Genomic DNA, 19272 nt, shown 5'->3' on the forward strand with positions numbered 1-19272 from the left:
AACCAAAGGTGTTGTAATGTAAAATCCTTGCCTTGATAGGCAGTTAAGGTTCCTTCACTCTACAAAAGATCTGCACATAGTGGAGATAACATTTGATTTGTCGACACAGCTGCCTGAATTGTTTTGAAATACAGACTATCATGATAAATATCTGCATTTCAGAATTTTCCAGTATACTGCTGCACATAGCGACTGCAGTGAAAATACTAAGATTATATCACCAAACCCCTTTAAAAAGGTAAAGGTTTCCCCTGACGTTAAGTCCAGTCCTGTCTGACTCTGGGGGTTGGTGCTCATCTCAATTTCTAAGCCGAAGAGCCGGCGTTGTCCATAGACACCTCCAAGGTCATATGGCTGGCATGACTGCATGGAGCGCCATTACCTTCCCGCCGGAGTGGTACCTATTGATCTACTCACATTGGCATGTTTTCAAACTGCTAGGTTGGCAGTTACCCCTTTACTCACCCTCTAAATGCTGTTTATGAAGACAGACCCAGAAATCACTCACTGAACTTCTTTTTCATCATATAGGCTCCCTACAAACACCCAAACAGACTTTTGAATATAGAAACAGCCACAAATAAACACCAGTCCAGCCTGGTGCTTCCACATGTAAGTGCTATGGAAGCCTGCTTGTAAAATGCCATCCATCCAGCTCTGTTGGACCAATGGGCAAAGGATGTTGGGATTTGCAGTGTAATAATAGATAATAATTGAATTGGAAAAAAAACTCTTTAAACAGTGAATCGTCCACTCAAGCACCCCTGAGAATGGCCTACCAAATCTGGAGGCTCCCACAGTTACCCAATCCTGGGAGATGTGATAGGTCCTCAAGGAGAAAGAATCAGACTCTGCTGATGGCTCATTGACCCACACAGAAATTGGTCCTGTGGTCAGTGTTGAATGTCTAAAATGAACCTTCATCTCTTTTTGGAAGGTGGGAGACTTCAGAGGTTTTATGGTAAAAATGTTTGGATGCTCTTTCTCAGGATCTGAAATAGCAAGCCACTCCAAACTCTTCTTGTTGGGAAGCGGGAGTACAATATGACCCCCTTCTCCACAGACCCACTTTCTAAATGTTTTCACTTTCCCAAAATATTCCCTCCCACGAGTATTTGTGGACCTAAGTTCCTCAATGCTATTCTGTGGTATGCTTTCAGCTCACAGATAGCTAAAATATAGGGTTCACTATTATCTGCAGTTTCAGGTATCTACTGTGTGTGTGTCTGTTTCCATATCAAAGAGTGTGTATGAAGCACCTTGGAACAGAAACCCCATAGAGATGTGGGCTGTACTTACATAGTTTGTTGCTCTATGTCTTCAAGTTGTTTCCAACTTTGGGCAGTCCCTAAGGCAAAGCTATCATGGAGTTTTCTTGGCAAGACTTGCTCAGAGGGGTGTTTGTTGTTGCCTTCCTGAGGTTCAGGGCCTTCCACAGAGCCATATAACCCAGAATATCGAGGCAGAAAATCCCACAATATCTGCTTTGAACTGAGTCCTCACTGCCATATATTCAAGTTCAAAGCAGAACTTGTGGGATTTTATCCAGCTGTGTGGAAAGACCTGAGAGAACGTGACATGCCCGAAGTCAGCAAGTGGGTTTTCATGGCTGAGCAGGGATTCAAACTCTGGCTTCCAGAACTGTAGACTAATACTCAGACCACTGGTATACCATTTTGACTCTCCCAGGAGTGTAGTACTAGCAGACTATTTGCATTTTATCTCTAAGTTGCAGTCTTCCTGTGGACATTTGGTTTGTTACAATGGGGGCAGAAGACAGGATGGGGCAGGATAGGTCTTGTAATATGGTTCAGCATGGCTTTTGTTCATGCTGGCTGCATTACAGATAACTGATTCTGTTTCTTGGCACAGCTGTGACACTAATACTGGATGGGAAGAGGATGAGCCAGCATGCATCTCCCCTAGTGTTTGTTTGCATCACTTGGACAATTTTAAAAGGGAATTAGTCACACGCATGGAATAGCAGGCTATGAGCCACAGTTGGCTCTATATTGCTTTCACGATCACTGGCAGTATGTCTGTCTGTTCCAGTTCTTAGGAAACTACCCTACTCATGCCCCACTTGTGAGCGTCCCTGGGGAAGGCAGTAGGAAGAAAGGGAAGACCACACTACTAATAGACCAGCTCAATAAAGGAAGGCAGAGGCCAGAGTTTGCAAGATTTGAGCAAGGTGGTAATAACTGGGCTACTGGAAGACTCAGAGCCCTTCTACACTGCCATATAATCCAGAATATCAAGGCAGATAATCTGCTTTGAAATGGATTATCGGAGTCTACACTGCCATATAATCCATTTCAAAGTAGATAATCTGGATTTTATACAGCTTTGTAGAAGGGGCCTCAATTAGCTTCACAGTAAGTGAGAATATGAGGCTTCCATGCTTGACTGATCCTTCACTGTTAGCTCTGTTGGCTGTGACTGATGGAAGTTGTAGTTCAGTAAAAATGACACATTTCCCTGCATTATATTGTCATATCTTCACTAGGTTTCCATAAGGACTTGAATAAGAAAAGCTGTATTCTTTCAGCTGCTACTACTCCTTTCCACCTAAAGCAAAGGAAGCTGTCCAGACCCTAAACCAGTGTCTGTCATCAGTAATGGACTGGATGAGATGGATCCGGTCCAAGCTATTTGGCTAACCGCATTCTCTTGTACAAACCTGCCTGGGCCCTGAGATCTTCAGGAGACCTTTCTCTCAGTCCCGTTGCCATCTCAAGCTTGGTTGGTGGGAACGAGAGAGCGGGTCTTCCTTCTTGGTGCCTGCCCGGCAACTCTGGAACTCCTTGCCCAGGGAAGCGAGGATAGTCCCCTCCCTGCTATCCTTTCTGCAGCAAGGTAAAACCTTTTATTCAGGCAGGCTTTTAAAGATAAAGGTGTTTAAGACCATCAAGGGCTGCTGTGATTTTTTTTGATGTGATTTTATATGATTTTATGACTTTAACCTGGATTGTTTTAATATTAATGTTGCTTAACACAGTTTTAATATTTGTATATTTTAAGTTGTATTGAAATGCTTTTAGTTGTGAGCCACTTTGAGTCTCCGTATCGAGAGAAAAAGTGGGATATAAATACACATAATAATAATACAGATGTAGGCTAGAAATGTGTTACATACTTTAAAATGTAATTAAGCATTTATATTTCAATTCTTGAAATTTCACAATTTTGGTCTTTTCTGTATAAGTTACCCCTATCTCTCTCCGGACAGCTAATCCTGTCCATTTTTATTTAACTAGTACATTACTAGTTAAATAAAAACAGTCGCTGAAGTCACTGTTTGGCATTACACCAGTTCACTGTGGCTTGTTCTGTGCAGGCGAGGAATGTGACAGTACCAGACACGTCACTTAGAAATGGGACACATCTTCTCATCTCTGCATGTTGAATTATCACATTAATCCTTTCACCCACACCATTCTCATGCCTGGGACAACTTTAGAGTAAAGAGAACACTTCTGACACATTGTACATGTGTAAAGCACTACCATTTAGAACCCACCTGTAGCAGGTACACATGTATATATTTGTATTGAAGAGATTGTTCTAATTTGTTTTCCTAAAAATAGTGAGCGTCCTATATTAACCAAGAAACCCGAAGATTCAAAGAAAAATGCGTAAAGTCATCCAATTTCCTTGAAGCTGCTCCTGCTGACTTTTAGCCATTTACTAGGGGTAGCCTAAACACTTAATCCTATGATCTGCATACCGAAATCCCCACATGATTGAGTCACAAGGTACACATAAAAGAGTTCAACCATCATATCATCCCACCCCACCTGCTAACTTCCTTGCATGCACCGTTCATTTCTGTGCTTTGCTAGGCTCTCTTACAAATAAACAAGAAGCAGTCTGCCTGGGGTAGGTAAAGGTTTCCCCGACATCAAGTCTAGTCGTGTCCAACTCTGGTGTGTGGTGCTCATCTCAACTTCTAAGCCAAAGACCCACTGTTGCCTGCAGACATCTCCAAGGTCATGTGGAGGGCATGACTTCCCGCAACAGCAGTACCTATCGATCTACTCACGTTTGCATACCCTGTTTCCCCTAAAATAAGACATCCCCAGAAAATAAGACCCAGTAGAGGTTTTGCTGAATTGCTAAATATAAGGCCTCCCCCGAAAGTAAGACCTAGCAAAGATTTTGTTTGGAAGCATGCCCAACGAACAGAACACCAGAGCATACAGGGTTGGTAAATGTACATACCAAAGAGTGTTGTACATGGAAATAATGGTAGTAACAAGAAATTCTAGATAGGATTCACAGTTTGTCTGGTTATGCTGGTTTGTGATGACAACTACTGTAGAGTATATAATAAATGTTCATTTTTTTTGTTCAACAATAAATGTGAATTCCTCTTCATGGAAAAATAAGACATCCCCTGAAAATAAGACCTAGAGCATCTTTGGGAGAAAAAATTAATATAAGACAGTCTTATTTTCGGGGAAACACGGTATTTTGAACTGCTAGGTTGGCAGAAGCTGGGGCTAACAGTGGGAGCTCACCCCACTCCCCAGATTCAAACTGCCGACCTTTCGGACAAGTTCAGCAGCTTAGCCCCCTGTGCCACCATGGGTAGAACACGTAAATTCTGGGGGCAGAGGAAACTGCACCTAGGCAATACATTCTGCACTGATTTCTATTTCCTGCATTCCCATTTTAGAACACATGCTTTCCAGTATTGTATCCCAGAGGCTTATGCAGTTCTATCAAAGTTTACGCCAAGGGGAGTCAGTAGCTGAATTCAACTGACAGGCTGCTGGGCCAGAGAAAATGCTATCTGTCGTCAGAAAAACATTAGTTGGTGAAAGGGAACCGCAGCTGAGAAGGCCCTTTTCTCCAGCATCTGCCATAAACTGAAAAGCTTCCTAGATTACACAGCCCAACAAAAATAAAATAAATGTATTGGTGTCTTGGCTATTAGGCCTGAGTTTCTCTAGGCCATTGTTTCAGAAAATTGCATTGGTCAGGTCGAATCAGCTCTAGTTTCTTAGATATGGTTATCAAGGTTTTCTCTGGATAAGCAGATGGTGACTGGTAGGTGACATATGTTATGTATCTCAAAAATAAAGCTGATAGGAGTAAAACTAGTGCTATTCTTGGAATCAGCAGATCAAATATACCCAGAAACAGGGCTAACATTCGAGGCACCAAAATGTGTATTGGGCAGTGTTATGAATGTCAGCTTGTGTAGGCACTTGGAGGAAAAGACATGTCTGGACACCATTTTATAGTAGAGCTTGTCTCTTATTTGTCACTGTTACAGAGCACTACTTCTTCCACCTTTTTATCACTGAGGAAAAGATAGAGCACCTATTCTTTCAAAGGGGTACCCATTCCAGAAAGGAACATCAACCACGTGGCTCTTTCCTTACAAAGGCAAACAGAAGAAAAAGTTGTGAAGCACAGTCAGAAATCTTGTGTACAGTGTTAAGAGCCTTATGTTGATGCTTCCCACTCTCCAAAGATCAAACCAAATATAAACAAAAAAATCAAACCACAAATACATACAATGGTCTTGGAATAATTTTAAAAAAGAGATTTATAAAGACGGAAAAGATATGCACAGGAGGATGGGATAAGGTCCTTCAGATTGACATGGTCATGTTTCAGAGATCAAGGGGGCTACATCTTCATCACCTCCAGAAAGATTGACATGGTCATGTTTCAGAGATCAAGGGGGCTACATCTTCATCACCTCCAGAAAGAGCTCTAGTTATATGGTGTCACTATGGTTTCCATTTTGGGAGAAGGAGTGACTTGTATGCCTGGTGTTCTCTCTAAATGGTACGTAATAACCCCATTAAGATTTTTAAAATATTTTAAATGTGTTTGGCAGAGGAAAATGTCATTCTTTGGCCAAAATATGGGGTCCAGTCTTTAAGGAGAGAGTCAGTGGAGGATATCAAGGATGGTACATTCCCAATGGCTGTGTGATTCCCAATCCTGAGGTATGCATTTATCTCTTTAAATATGGATTTGACCAGTCAGTGTTCATAGCATCAGATCTCCAGGTACAAATGGGTGAGACTAAATAGCTGGGTAGGAAATTCTGAGTCCAAAAATGTAAAAATTTCCAAGCTCTGAGTCTTCATTCATATAAAAATGGCCTTTCTCTGCATCCCAGCAATGTGATCTACACGGTCCTCCATGGTCCCACCATCTTCACTCCTATTTGCCCTTCATTCCTGGATGTGCCTCCTTTTGCCTGTCATTTTCCGGCGCTGTCTCTTGCTTGTACGTCCGGCAGTAGGTTTCTGGACTGGCTTCTTTTTGCCTTGATTGTGTCTTGTCAGCTTTCCTTTCTTCTTTCTCTGACTCCGGGAATGCAATGAGGCAGTGAGTGAAGAGATCCTATAAAGGGGAAAGAATAATAATTAAAAACTCCCCTATGCAAGTCAGTTCCCAGTTTGTGCTTTTAAAACTCTTCATCCCTGACAACATTTCTTGCATGCGGACACACACCAAACTACACTTGAGTTCACCTTTTGTTTGGAAGGCACATGATGCCTTCTATCACTGAAGCTAAGTACCTCTGGCTCTGTTAAGCTGCTTGGATGAGAGACCACCTAGAAGGAGGCATAGCTCAGTGGAAGGGCAGAGTTTGCAGGCAGAATGTTCCAGATTCCATACCAGGAAGCCAGGCAATCCCCTGTTTGAGGCTCAGTGTGGGCCCTCTGGAAACTTTTCTAAGAATGGGGCTTTTAATGAGAGTAGGCAGCCAGGAGTTTTAAAATCACTTTTAATCCCCTAATGTTTTTTGATATCAGAATTCATTTCCATTTTAATATCATACATTTTTGTGCTTCTGTGTCTACAAAAAAAGAAAACACGCTGCAATATGTGTAACAGCTTTGGAAGTAAGGTGGGATACCACTGAGTAATTGTGCTCCTAAGAGAACAAGTGAGTTCGATCTCCTTAGAGCTAGGACAGAGTAGAAATGAAAGAAGATATCCTTGCATGATTCTCTTTTTGCACTTCCTGTTCCTTGTGTACCTGAAATTACATCAGTCCATTCTACTCTCTTCTTCTAAAGTGTTACTTTATACGCAAAAAGAAGAGGACAGATCACGCAATGAGTTCAATGGTGCATATTTTCAGGTAACTGTTATAGATTTGCTTTGTAAAACTCTGGCAATGGCCCAGCAAACACCAGCATACAATGGAAAATGAATAAATAACACCTATGTTGTCAAAATCAAACTCATAACTGTGTATGAAATTAATCCAGCTGTTTAAACAATTGTTGTGCTACTTCCCAAAAGACTAAAGACAATAATAGTGAGACTGTGTTGCTCTGGGTTTTCCAGGCTGTCTGGCTATGTTCCAGAAGCATTCTCTCCTGACATTTTGCCCACATCTATGGCAGGCATTGTCAGAGACTGTGAGGTCTGTTGGAAACTAGGCAAGGGAGGTTTATGTATCTGTGGAAGATCCAGGTTGGGAGAAACAACTCTCGTCTGTTTGAGGTAAGTGTGAATGCTGCAGTTGGACAGCTTGATTAGCATTTAATGGCTTTGCAGATTCAAAACCTGGCTGCTTCTTGCCTGAGAGAATCCTTTGTTTGGAGGTGTTAGCTGGCCATGACTGTTTCTTGTAGAATCATAGAATAGTAGAGTTGGAAGAGACCTCATGGGCCATCTAGTCCAACCCCCCGCTAAGAAGCAGGAAATCGCATTCAAAGCACCCCCGACAGATGGCCATCCAGCCTCTGCTTAAAAGCTTCCAAAGAAGGAGCCTCCACCACAGTCTGGGGGAGAGAGTTCCACTGCCGAACAGCCCTCACAGTGAGGAAGTTCTTCCTGATGTTCAGGTGGAATCTCCTTTCCTGTAGTTTGAAGCCATTGTTCCGTGTCCTAGTCTGCAGGGCAGCAGAAAACAATCTTGCTCCCTCCTCCCTATGACTTCCCCCTCACGTATTTGTACATGGAATTCCCTTGTTTTCTGGATGTTGTTGTTTTATTTACTGTTCTGATTTTAGAGTTTTTTAATATTGGTAGCCAGATTTAGTTCATTTTCATGGTTTCCACCTTTCTGTTGAAATTATCCATATGCTTGTGAATTTCAGTGGCTTCTCACAACCTCTGAGGATGCCTACCATAGAGGTGGGTGAAACGTCAGGAGAGAATGCTTCTGGAACATGGCCATACAGCCTGAAAAATTCACAGCAACCCAGTGATTCCAGCCTTCAACACATACTGAGACTGTGTTTAGGAAGTAGATTGCCATCTTGTGGCAAGAGCAGGAATTGGGAAATTCTTCTGGATAAAGCTATTTAAGCTTTGAGAACACAATAGTTTAACAACTTGATGTTTTGAGGTCTAGAGCTCACTCTGTCCTGTATCTGAAGAAGTGAGTTTATATCCATGAAAGCTCATGCGAAAATACAAATCGGTTAGTTTCAAAGGTGCTACTACAGTCCCTTTTCCTGGTCCCAAGCCTTTTTGATGCTGCTAGAGACTAATCTGGTCACTTCTTTGAAAACTAACTTGATGTGAATATACAAAGTCTAATATATTGAAAAATGACTGACACCAAGCCGATATAAAGTGAAGACTGGGGAAATCATTGCCTGTAGATGGGTGGCGGGTGGGAAAGTGGAAATTAAATCCTCCAACTTCAAAAAACAATTACCACAGTTTATTTCCCCCTAATGAATTTTACTTTCTACTTGGGAACTTCATGGGCCATCAAGCTGGGGATGCAGGGGAAGAAGAAAAATAAAAATAACAACACTTTACTGGGGGGGGGGGGGCATTAAAAAGAAAGAGCTCTGCAACTCCTTTTCAATCACAATTTCTTTCTATGAACTCACTTTCATTTCCCACAGTTGTTAGCCATTTGGCAGAACCTCATGTTCTGAAATGCAAGTCCACCACTATTATATCTAGCTAGGACTGCAAAGGCATACCAAGCAGGTGGCAAGAGCAGAGCTTATAAAACATGTATTTTTGGCTAACGGTCCATGCTTTTAACCAGCCAACCAGAGCTTAGAAAAATTAATGTTTTGAGTTACAACCCTCAGAATTTCCCCGCCACCATGACTATGACTTTTTATCATATGCAAGAGTCCTTTGCTTGTTGTTTTAATTGCTATCAAGTTGTCTCCAGCTTAATGGCAACAATATGAATGAGAGGCTCCAAAATACTCTGCCTTCAACAGTCCTGCTCAGGTCTTGTAGACCCAAGATTGTGGCTTTCTTCATGGAGTCTCTGCGCCTGTAATGCAATCTCATTCTTTCCGTACTATCTCCCACTTTACCAAGCATGATTGTCTTTTCAATGGGTTTATGTTGCCCTTGGTCAAAGTACAATTTTGTTAATTTCAGTCTTCATTTGCTCTAAAACCCATTTATTGGTCATTTTGGCAGTACGTACACACTTTCCACAGAATTCTCCTTTTGCAACTCATTTCAACAGAATTGTTTTTCCCTGCACTATCAGCTCATTTAACAACCAGACACACATCAGAAATACAATGACATGGGCAATCTTGATTTTGGTATTCCATGATATCTCTTTACACTTGAGCATCTTATCTAGTGCCTTCATAACTGCTCTTCCAAATCTGGATTTTCTTCCAATTTCTTGACTATAATAATTGACTAGTTCATATCGCCATCATCCACTTTTGAGCCCCCGGTGGCGAAATGGGTTAAACCCTTTTGCCAACAGGACTGCTGACCAACAGGTCGGCAGTTCAGATCCGGGGCGAGCGGGTGAGCTCTCTCTCTCAGCTCCAGCTCCCATGCAGGGACATGAGGGAAGCCTCCCACAAGGATGGTAAAATACCAAACATCCGGGCATCCTCTGGGCAACGTCCTTGCAGACAGCCAATTCTCTCAAATCAGAAGCAACTTGCAGTTTCTCAAGTCACTCCTGACATGAAAAATAAAAATACATGTATTAGTTTTATATGTTCTTTTACCTGGGGTTATGCATCTAATTTGTCATTGTTCTCCGCTTCGATAATCAGGAAAAGATGGGTAAGAAATTATTATTGTTATTACTATTATTGTAATTCCTATCATCAATGATCTCCCCCCTCTGACCTGTTTTTTCAATGTTCAACTGCAATCCTACGTTGCATTTTCCTCAGCAGCAGTGATCCTAAGTCTTTGTTATTTTCCAACAGTGGTATGGTATGATGTACATATCATAAACTGTTCATGGTCCTGTTTCCAAATTTCACACCTTCAGGAACAATTTCATCAGGGATACGTTTGCCAGTGGATCAAAAAGAGTAATAAGAAGGCAACCCCTCAACTCACTTCAGCAATCCCTTCAGAGATCTGACAGGATAATCTGAACTGGTTTTGAGGTAAAAGAAGAGTTCATCATACCTCTGAGACAGCAAAGGTTCTTTAGATTTCTTAGGCAATGTAGGCTGGTTGGAGGTATCCTCTTTTTCCACGCCACCTTCTTCTCCCTGGAAAAGCCACATGAACCCGGATATTATCATCACTCAGAAGCAAACTTTGGCCCTCCAGGTGTTCTGGACTTCAACTCCCACAATTCCTAACAGCTGGTGGGTGATAAAGTCCAAAACACCTCTTTTTGCCCAAAGTTTAACCATGCCTGGGTTAGAGCCACAAGCACTTCATGACATCACAGCAAAACAAATTTGGTGGAACCGTTTTGTTATCTATGTGAACATTTCCCCAACCTCAACTAAAAAGTAATTCCTAGTGTAACAGGAATGTTATCTGCAAAGCACATTTCAGTTTCTGTGCTGGGTGTTTCAATTCCTCTGATCAGTGGAACTGCAGATGCAACCCATGGGTTGAATGGAAGTTGTTCCACAAACTGGAGGGAGATCTAAACCAGGAGTAGGAATCCTGGACTATAAAATGCATCAGCCCTACCCAGAATAGCCAAGGTGAGGAACGCTGGGATTTACAACCCCAACGATATCTGGAGGACTACAGGACTGCAACCTCAGTTTATGAAGATAACCAAGCTGGCAATTAAAAGCCCCTAAATACTTTATCTGGACACTACTCCCCTGCGTATACATACTCACAAAAAGGCTACCTTGTGAAAGAGGGGTGAGCCAGTGGAAATTTAGGAGGCCATATTAGCCCTTGGCAGAACTTTGAGGGTTGCACCTGCTCCAACAATTAACCAACCAGTTTCTTTAAAAATTGCAAAAACATCTAGGGAATATGGGGTCTTTTCCAACCTATTCCTGATTGCAAAAAAGACCCCTTCTGAGCCTTATTCAGCCTGGGAAGAGGCATAAAATGTGGAAATGCACGCTCATCCCCTATTGCAGGGCTTCTTGAATTTTTCCAATCACAACCTCTTTTGGCCCAAGAAATGTTTACATGACCCCAGGTATATAGGTATACAAAATAAATATAGAAATCAAACATTTACTGTTAACAAATCAGCATTTGCAAGGCTTGCTGTACAGGATGATTTTCCCTTTTACAAAGCACAGCTGAAGCATTTTCTGCAGAGATAACTGTAAACACTGTACAATAGGTAAGTGTAAATATCTACAAAAGCCACTAGGTGACATTCAGAAACCTTTTACTATTGCCAACTTAATTAATAGTAATAGTAGTAATAATAATAATAATTTTTATTTATTTATACCCCGCCATCATCTCCCCAACGCTCTAGGCACTCTCCTCCATATATAAATATATCTCAATTAATCAATACAAAAAGCAAGTTCCAAAACACTGTAAGAAATGCTAAAAAAAATTAAACTGCAGATTAAAAAGCACTGGCCATCATCCCATTAGAACGGTCTACCTTGAAAGGGTAATTAGAACCAGTAGGATAGATGAACACACAGATGTTTGACGTGTAGTAGTCAGGCACTACTGAAATTAAGTTTAAATAAAGAAAACGAAAGGCATATTCTTTCTTCCGACCATCCACCCATTGCCTTCTACATAATGAATGTTAACTTGCACAATAATCCCTGGATCCCCAGGCATCAAGAAGATTCTGAGATTTGCTAATCAAGATGATAGCTTTTCCAGACTCTCCACAAGCCAACTGAAAAGCATTACCTTCTCCTCCTGGGCGTCCAGTCCTAGAAGGCGTGCTCCTGAAAGGTCCAGGTCACTGACTGTAGTAACGGTGACCGTGTGGCCTGGGTGGTCGTAGCTCACAGACTCTGTCCGGGATGTCACCAGATGCTCTAATTCATCAGCTTCCTCTGAGAATGCAAAAGAAGGAATATGCTGAAATGATACGTATCACAGTAGCTTCTCCAATAAAATGGCTGGGAAAATAGCACTGAAAGAAAACATCTTAAGTTTGAACTTTCAGATTTGTTACTTTATATACAGTGTCACCTCTGCACCTGCTGGACTGGCACCTGTGCTTTCAGTTACACATATTTGACAAAATATAGGTAATTTATAAATCTTCAGGCAATTCTATAGTATGCTTCTGCCAGAAATTACTTAGGAGTTGCCCCAAAGAGCATAGCAAATTCCTAGGGAGTTCTATCTCTAGGAATTTTTTAAGTTATCCAAGCTGACTCTATGATAACATCTATGATAATATCAGGCTTTGTTATTGTTGGAGATAGCAATCTTCTCAAGCCTCCTCTATCTAATGTATTGTCTGTTTATAATGTGTTGTTTATTTCCTGAAGAGTATGTCTTTTTTGTTTTGTAGCTTCCCTAGCTCTATGCACTTGAGGCAGTGGGAGGGGCTGCAGTTCATGTGACTGGTTCAGTGACAGTTTAGAATGCAGTTTTAAAAAAGGGTGACAGTTGAGGTTTGAGTCTGTTTGAGTACAGAAGTCAGTGTTAGAAGTTAGAAGTCAGCTGTGGCTTGAGTTCCTTGGAAGTAGACTGTTATTAAAGACAACTGTACAGAGCAATATAGTTTTTAAGAGACTGTTAAAGACTATAAGTTAAAGATACAAACTGAAATGTTTTAAAGTTTAACCTGACAAGAAATGTATCTGTATATTTAAATACATTAAGTTGTGAATAAAAGAAATGTTATTTTAAAGAAGTCTACTTGAATCTTTGTCTGCTGAGAGCATCGAATAGAAACCAGATATTTATGCGCCCAGTGATCTTTCATTACACAATAAACTCAAGGAACACTCCTGAAACTTTGCTACACAATAGGCTTACGATCCTAACAATTCATAATTCCCTATATGTTATAATCCTAACAGGTCATAATCCAATAGTCCAATAGTTCTTACCCAGACTTTCCTATTTCCACACTATTCCAAGAATGTATCCCCACAGACACAGGGGATGTACTGCATTGCTTCTTCCGATATCATACAACACATAATTGGGATAGAAATCCATCAACTAGTATTGCAGTTAGATGGTCCTTATTGAGATTCTAGGGCAAAGCTTTCCATACTGTGTGTTGTGAGACATTAGTGTATTGGCTGCAGCATATAGGTGCACAAACATGAGAAACTTGTGAGTCTAAGTGAAATAAGCATTAAACCACATATTTTAATATATAAATGAAGATTTTCATGAGATATGTTGTGTCCCCATACATTTTATTATTGCAATTTATGTATGCCTCTGTTTCTCTTATATGAATTTGGTTTTAACCTCTGGTTTGCTAGTAAAACTGAATTACTGTGTTGTGAAATTATGTGTGTCTAAAAAGCGTGTCACCAACATGAAATGCTTGGAAAGCTCTGTTCTAGGGAATCTAATACCTACCACAATCCTTCTGCCTTTCATTGAGTCTGTAGAAGACATTATAGACAAATGTCCTTCAAATGTTGAGCGGACATAATTTGGATTTTATATGTCAGTGCCGAAGAGGCCTGAGGGGATCCCACACAATTGCTCACTATCTAAAAGTATCAAAATTCATGGCTAAAAAACAAACAGTAACATATAATTAGTAAGCACCTAGAAGCAACATTGGAAGCCTATCTTTTTCACAACTGCTTCATTGCCCAGACCTAAGCAACTTTCCTGTGATCCGGTCTCACTCAGAGAAAAAATCCCCAACTCTTGCACAGGACAGAAAATGAAATGCTGTCCATACTTCAAGCATGCTCATTTCAAGTCTTCTGCTCCCTTCTTTCTCCAACCCTTCACAATGGTTATACCTTTAGAAAGGACACTCACCTAAGGCATCTTCTCTTTCCTTCAACATTTTCATGTATTCCTTATGTCTCTAAAAGGCAAGCAAAATAAACAAAATTCCAGTATAATAGAATGTTTTTCAAATAATTAACTGTTTGCATGTTCTTGTGTAAGAGTTGGGACACTGGCAGTTTGGGCTACTGGGGCACACAATGTAGGCAACCACATCGGGAAATATGGCCGAATGAACCTAGTGGTGTTTACTTTGGGATAAGCATGCATGGGATGAGGAAACATTTCTATAACTGGAAAAAGAAGTAAAATAATAGGAAAGGTGATCAAGAACAGTGAACAAGTGCAAGTCTGCATCCTCTTAGCTACAATAGGTATATGAGGAGAAGTCAACAGAAAAATGTCTAGAATTAAGCCTAATTAATACCGTGGGGTTTAAACAAGGCATGGGCAAACTTTGGCTCTCCGGGAGTTTTGGACCAACTCCCACAATTCCTAACAGCCTACTGGTTGTCAGGAATTATGGGAGTTGAAGTCCAAAACACCCACAGGGCCAAAGTTTGCCTGTGTCTGGATTAGACGATATGCCGCATTTGGTATCACAAGAATGGAAATCACAAGGCTCTCCGGATGCTATCCTTGAATGTTAAGGTTTAAAGAATGATGGGAGTTGCAGTCCATTATCATGTAAAGGTGCTGGGTTTGAAGCCATGTGGTGTTTTCGTCTGCAAGTCATCCCTCGCCTAATTTCTTCCATCTGTCACGCCAACTGCAGAACCCCTTCTCTCAAGTAGACCACCCCCAAAGAGAGCGGTACCTCTTCCTTCATTTTCTTCTGTTCTTCCTTCAGCTTGCGCCTGATCTCCTCCATGGCTATTTTCCTCCTCTCAACCTTACGTTTGTGGAAGCCGGTCAGGTACTCACTGGGAAGAGGAAAAAGATTGCAGTAAGTTAGAGACACAGGAAGAAAGGCAGTCTTTCTTCTTCAACGCACTTCCATGCACATGGGAAGAAAAAGGTAAAGCATTTGCCTGCATAAACATCCCATAGCTTATTTTGTCATGTTAAAACAATTATTTATCTTATTTATTTATCCTGCCAGAAGCTAATTAAGAATACAGTTATAATGTATAGAAAAACCACAAAGTTAAAAACTTGGCATTGTACTAAATTTCCTTTGACCAGAGGCTGGCCACTTGAGTGCCTTTGGTGTTGCTGTAAGAAGGTCCTCCATTGTACATGTAGCTGGGCTCAGACTCATTTGTAGTAGGTGGTCTGTGGTTTGGTTTGCTCTTCTCTGCACTCACATGCCGTGGACTCCACTTTGTAGCCCCATTTCTTAAGGTTAGCTTTGCATCTCATGGTGCCAGAGCGCAGTCTGTTCAGCGTCTTCCAAGTCACCCAGTCTTCCATGTGCCCAGGAGGGAATTTCTCATCTGCTATCAGCCATGGATTGAGGTTCTGGGTTTTAGCCTGCCACTTTTGGACTCTCGCTTGCTGAGATGTTCCTGAGAGTATTTCTGTAGATCTTAGGAAGCTGTTTCTTGATTTAAGGCATTGGCATACTGGCTGATATCCAAACAGGGGATGGACCGGAGATGTCACTGCCTTGGTCCTTTCATTATTGGCTGCTACTTTCCTGCAGAAATCAGACAGTGCAATATCGGCTAAACTGTATAATTTCTCCAGCGGTGTGGGCCATAAACATCCTGTGATAATGCGGCATGTCTCATTAAGAGCCACATCCACTGTTTTAACATGGTGAGATGTGTTCAACACTGGGCATGAGTACTCAGCAGCAGAGTAGCAAAGTGCAAGGGCAGATGTCTTCACTGTGTCTGGTTGTGATCCCCAGGTTGTGCCAGTCAATTTTCGTATGATGTTATTTCTAGCACCCACTTTTGGCTTGATATTCAATAAGTCAGAGCACGGTCCAGGGTAACTCCCAGGCCTTTTGGTGTGCTGCAATGCGCCAGTGGGATTCCTTCCCAGGTAATCCTCGGGGCTCGAGATGCTTGTCTGTTCTAAAGTTATCGAGGTGTTTTTGCAAGAAGGGCTTTTAAAATATTTGTATGGATCTACAAACCAAAATAATTGTAGTACAGTATTCCAGACTGTAAAGAATGGGGATACTGGTTACAATTAGGCCCCCATCTAAACAGCCATATAAAATCCAGATTAACTGCTTTGAACTGGGTAATATGGCAATGTAGACTCAGGCCCCTTCTACACTGCCCTACAGATCATCATATCAGATATGATAGGATGCTTTTATGTTAAGCCGTTTTGAATCCCCTTTGGGAGAGATAAAGTGGGGTATAAATAAATATAATAATAATCCACTTTACCTGCTTTGAACCAGATTATTTGAGTCTACACTGCCATATAATCCAGTTCAAAGCAGATAATTTGGATTTCATATGGCAGTGTAGGGGCCCTTCCAGACAGACCATATATCCCAGGATCTGATCCCAGGTTTTCTGCTTTGAAGTGGATTATACCGTGTTTCCCCGAAAATAAGACAGTGTCTTATATTAATTTTTGCTGCCAAAGATGTGCTAGGTCTTATTTTCAGGGGATGTCTTATTTTTCTATGAAGAAGAATTCACATTTATTGTTGAACAAAAAATGAACATTTATTATATATTGTACAGTAGTTGTCATCACAAACCAACATAACCAGACAAACTATGAATCATATCAAGAATTTCTTGTTACTACCATTATTTCCATGTACAACTGGTATGTACATTTACCAATCCTGCATGCTCTGGTGTTCTGTTTGGCAGGCGCTGGGCATGCTTCCAGACAAAAACTTTGCTAGGTCTTACTTTCGGTAGAGGCCTTATATTTAGCAATTCAGCAAAACTTCTACTAGGTCTTATTTTTCGGGGATGTCTTATTTTCGGGGAAACAGGGTATGAGTCCGTACTGCCAGATAATCTAGGATAAACAGAAAATCTGGGATCAGATTCTGGGATATAGGGCCTGTCTGGATGAGCTCTATGTGGGGCCTTAGTCAGCACTATACATATATCAGTTTCAGTCCATTTAGGGTGCATCTAGAATTAATGCAGTTTGATACCACTTTAATTAAACGGCCTTAAAGCCATGGAATCATAGCAGTTTTGCAAGGTCTTTAGCTTTCTCTGCCAAGGAGTGCCAGTGTCTCACCAAACTGTACCTCCCAGGATTCCATAGCATGGGGCCGTGGCAATTAAAGTGGGATAAAACTGCGTTAAGTCTACAGTGTAAACGCGCCCCTTGCTCTTGCCCATGCACTCCTTCCCCACTGCTTCCCCGCTTCTCTCACCGCCGGTTTTCCTCGTCGAAAGTGACGATCCTCCGGAGTGCGGAGGATGCATCGCGTCTCTTCTTTTTGCGACCCATTTGCTGGGCTTTTTCCGGCCAAAGCAGCCTGGCTTCCTCGCTCTCTTCCACGCCGAGCCTGGCGCCGCCTCTTCCGCCGCCGCCTTGGGCGGGCCATGGAACATCGCCCCCTGCCGGCCATTGGGTGCATCACTCCAAGGCGAGCAGCTCATCAGTGGAATAGGCTGAGTCTTGAAACAGCTTGGATAAATAGCCATTTTCCATCAGCTGTGTATTTCTGCATAGCCAGGGTTGCATAAATGCCCCTTAGGGTCCCTTCCAACCCTGTCATTTTATCATGAGGACTGTTCAGAATCATAGATATTAAGTGAATGGGTTCCTGACTGAAGCCAAAACAACATTTGCCTACAAACACAAAGATATAAAATGTCAATGATAAATCAATTGTTATACACAGTATAGATTAGTATTAAATGAAATACAGTTGGTACAGAATTTACAGTTACAATGGTATTTCTTTGTACATCCAAATCATTTCTAACTTGAGCAATGCAAATTCTATATGTAAACTTGCAGCTTGTAAAATCAATATGTTGAACCGACCAGCACGGTTACCACAACTAGTTTCAACTCTAGGTCTTCCTCAGGGGAATTTATCTGTGAATATTAGGTATATTAAATTAACAAGAGCGCATACCTATATCCACATATATACAGTTACAAATCTATTTGAAATACAATTTCACATTTTCATTAAAAAAAATCTTACATCCCTTTCAACAGTTTGTATTCATGTATCCATTTTCAATGGTGGGTTCTAAACAAAAGGAACAAACAGTGGCTATCACAAATTGACAGTATATAGGTGAGAATTTAAGAAGTTTATATATATATCCACATACTCATAGTGTCTATAATTTCATGTGCTCCTATAATACTCTGCTGAATATAGGTTTGTTCTTATTGCAAGTATGGGGTATTCTTTGAGATTACTCTTAATATAATGGGAGAATTATCATCAGATTGATTCATATTAAGAGTAATTTTGTTTAGAATCCACACAAAGACTACTTAATTTTGTCTCTTGAAAGCATGATTTAAACCAAGGTGTTTTAAGGGAGAGTAGATGTGTTTTCGGCCACTGAAATATCACTTCTGAAACTCTGGTATATTTTTGTGCATTGGCATCTCTCTGAACCTAGACAATAGGTTCAGTCTAATAACTGAAGACAATTTGCCTTGCATGAATATTAGTGGATATTTACTACTAAAGAGAAGATTCACTCAAACGGGTTTTTAGCTCTTCTCTGGAATTCATGCCTTTCCCAAAAGGTTATGTGTTCAAAAGGTTTTGAATGACTTTCCCCAAAATGTTATGTCTCTAATGGGTCATGCTTTCCCCAAAAGCTACAGCCATAGTTTGGTAAGGAACCAGCAATAGGTACCATTCTGGCAGGAAGGTAACGGCGCTCCATGCAGTCATGCCAGCCACATGACCTTGGAGGTGTCTATGGACAATGGCGGCTCTTCGGCTTAGAAATGGAGATGAGCACCAACCCTCAGAGTTGGACACGACTGGACTTAATGTCAGGGGAAAACCTTTACCTTTCATATGCAACCTAAACCGCCACATATTTAGATTTTGCTAAAAACCACAGCCTCTCAATCTTTTTGCCTTGATTTTTTTCTCTTGAAAGGCCATTTGCCAGTTCCACAAAAGGCCAGCTCATTGCAACATGTTTTCATTGCATATATTTTATTATGTGTGCTCTGAGATCTTTTATCAGGCCAGGAGGCACAGCAACACAGAGTGTTGTTCACAGTGGAGCAAAGCGAGGTGTGCTGCTCTGCGCATTGCTGCCGCTT

General features: G+C 41.2%; 1 protein-coding gene across 1 annotated transcript; it reads right to left on the reverse strand.

Annotated features, from left to right (window-relative positions):
- Positions 1-5539: 5539 nt before the first annotated feature.
- nol12 (nucleolar protein 12) lies at positions 5540-17551 on the reverse strand. The gene is made up of 6 exons (XM_003220950.4): positions 17390-17551; positions 14894-14999; positions 14107-14155; positions 12043-12191; positions 10360-10445; positions 5540-6369 (listed from the first exon to the last, which is right to left on the reverse strand). Exons 1-6 carry the CDS (start codon positions 17464-17466, stop codon positions 6198-6200), a joined length of 639 nt encoding a protein of 212 aa, XP_003220998.1. The 5' UTR covers positions 17467-17551; the 3' UTR covers positions 5540-6197.
- Positions 17552-19272: the final 1721 nt, after the last annotated feature.

Source organism: Anolis carolinensis, chromosome 5 (genome assembly GCF_035594765.1).
Source record: "Anolis carolinensis isolate JA03-04 chromosome 5, rAnoCar3.1.pri, whole genome shotgun sequence".
NCBI lineage: Eukaryota > Metazoa > Chordata > Lepidosauria > Squamata > Dactyloidae > Anolis > Anolis carolinensis.

What these genes read in the sequence shown, in the direction of transcription:
- nol12 (XM_003220950.4), bottom strand. Translation starts at nt 17,466, where the DNA reads ATGGGTCGCAAAAAGAAGAGACGCGATGCATCCTCCGCACTCCGGAGG. An exon ending in TTCGACGAGGAAAACCGGCG is followed by an intron (nt 15,000 to 17,389) that starts GTGAGAGAAGCG and finishes TCCTCTTCCCAG; the next exon opens with TGAGTACCTGACCGGCTTCC. An exon ending in GGAAAGAGAAGATGCCTTAG is followed by an intron (nt 12,192 to 14,106) that starts GTGAGTGTCCTT and finishes TTGCATTCTCAG; the next exon opens with AGGAAGCTGATGAATTAGAG.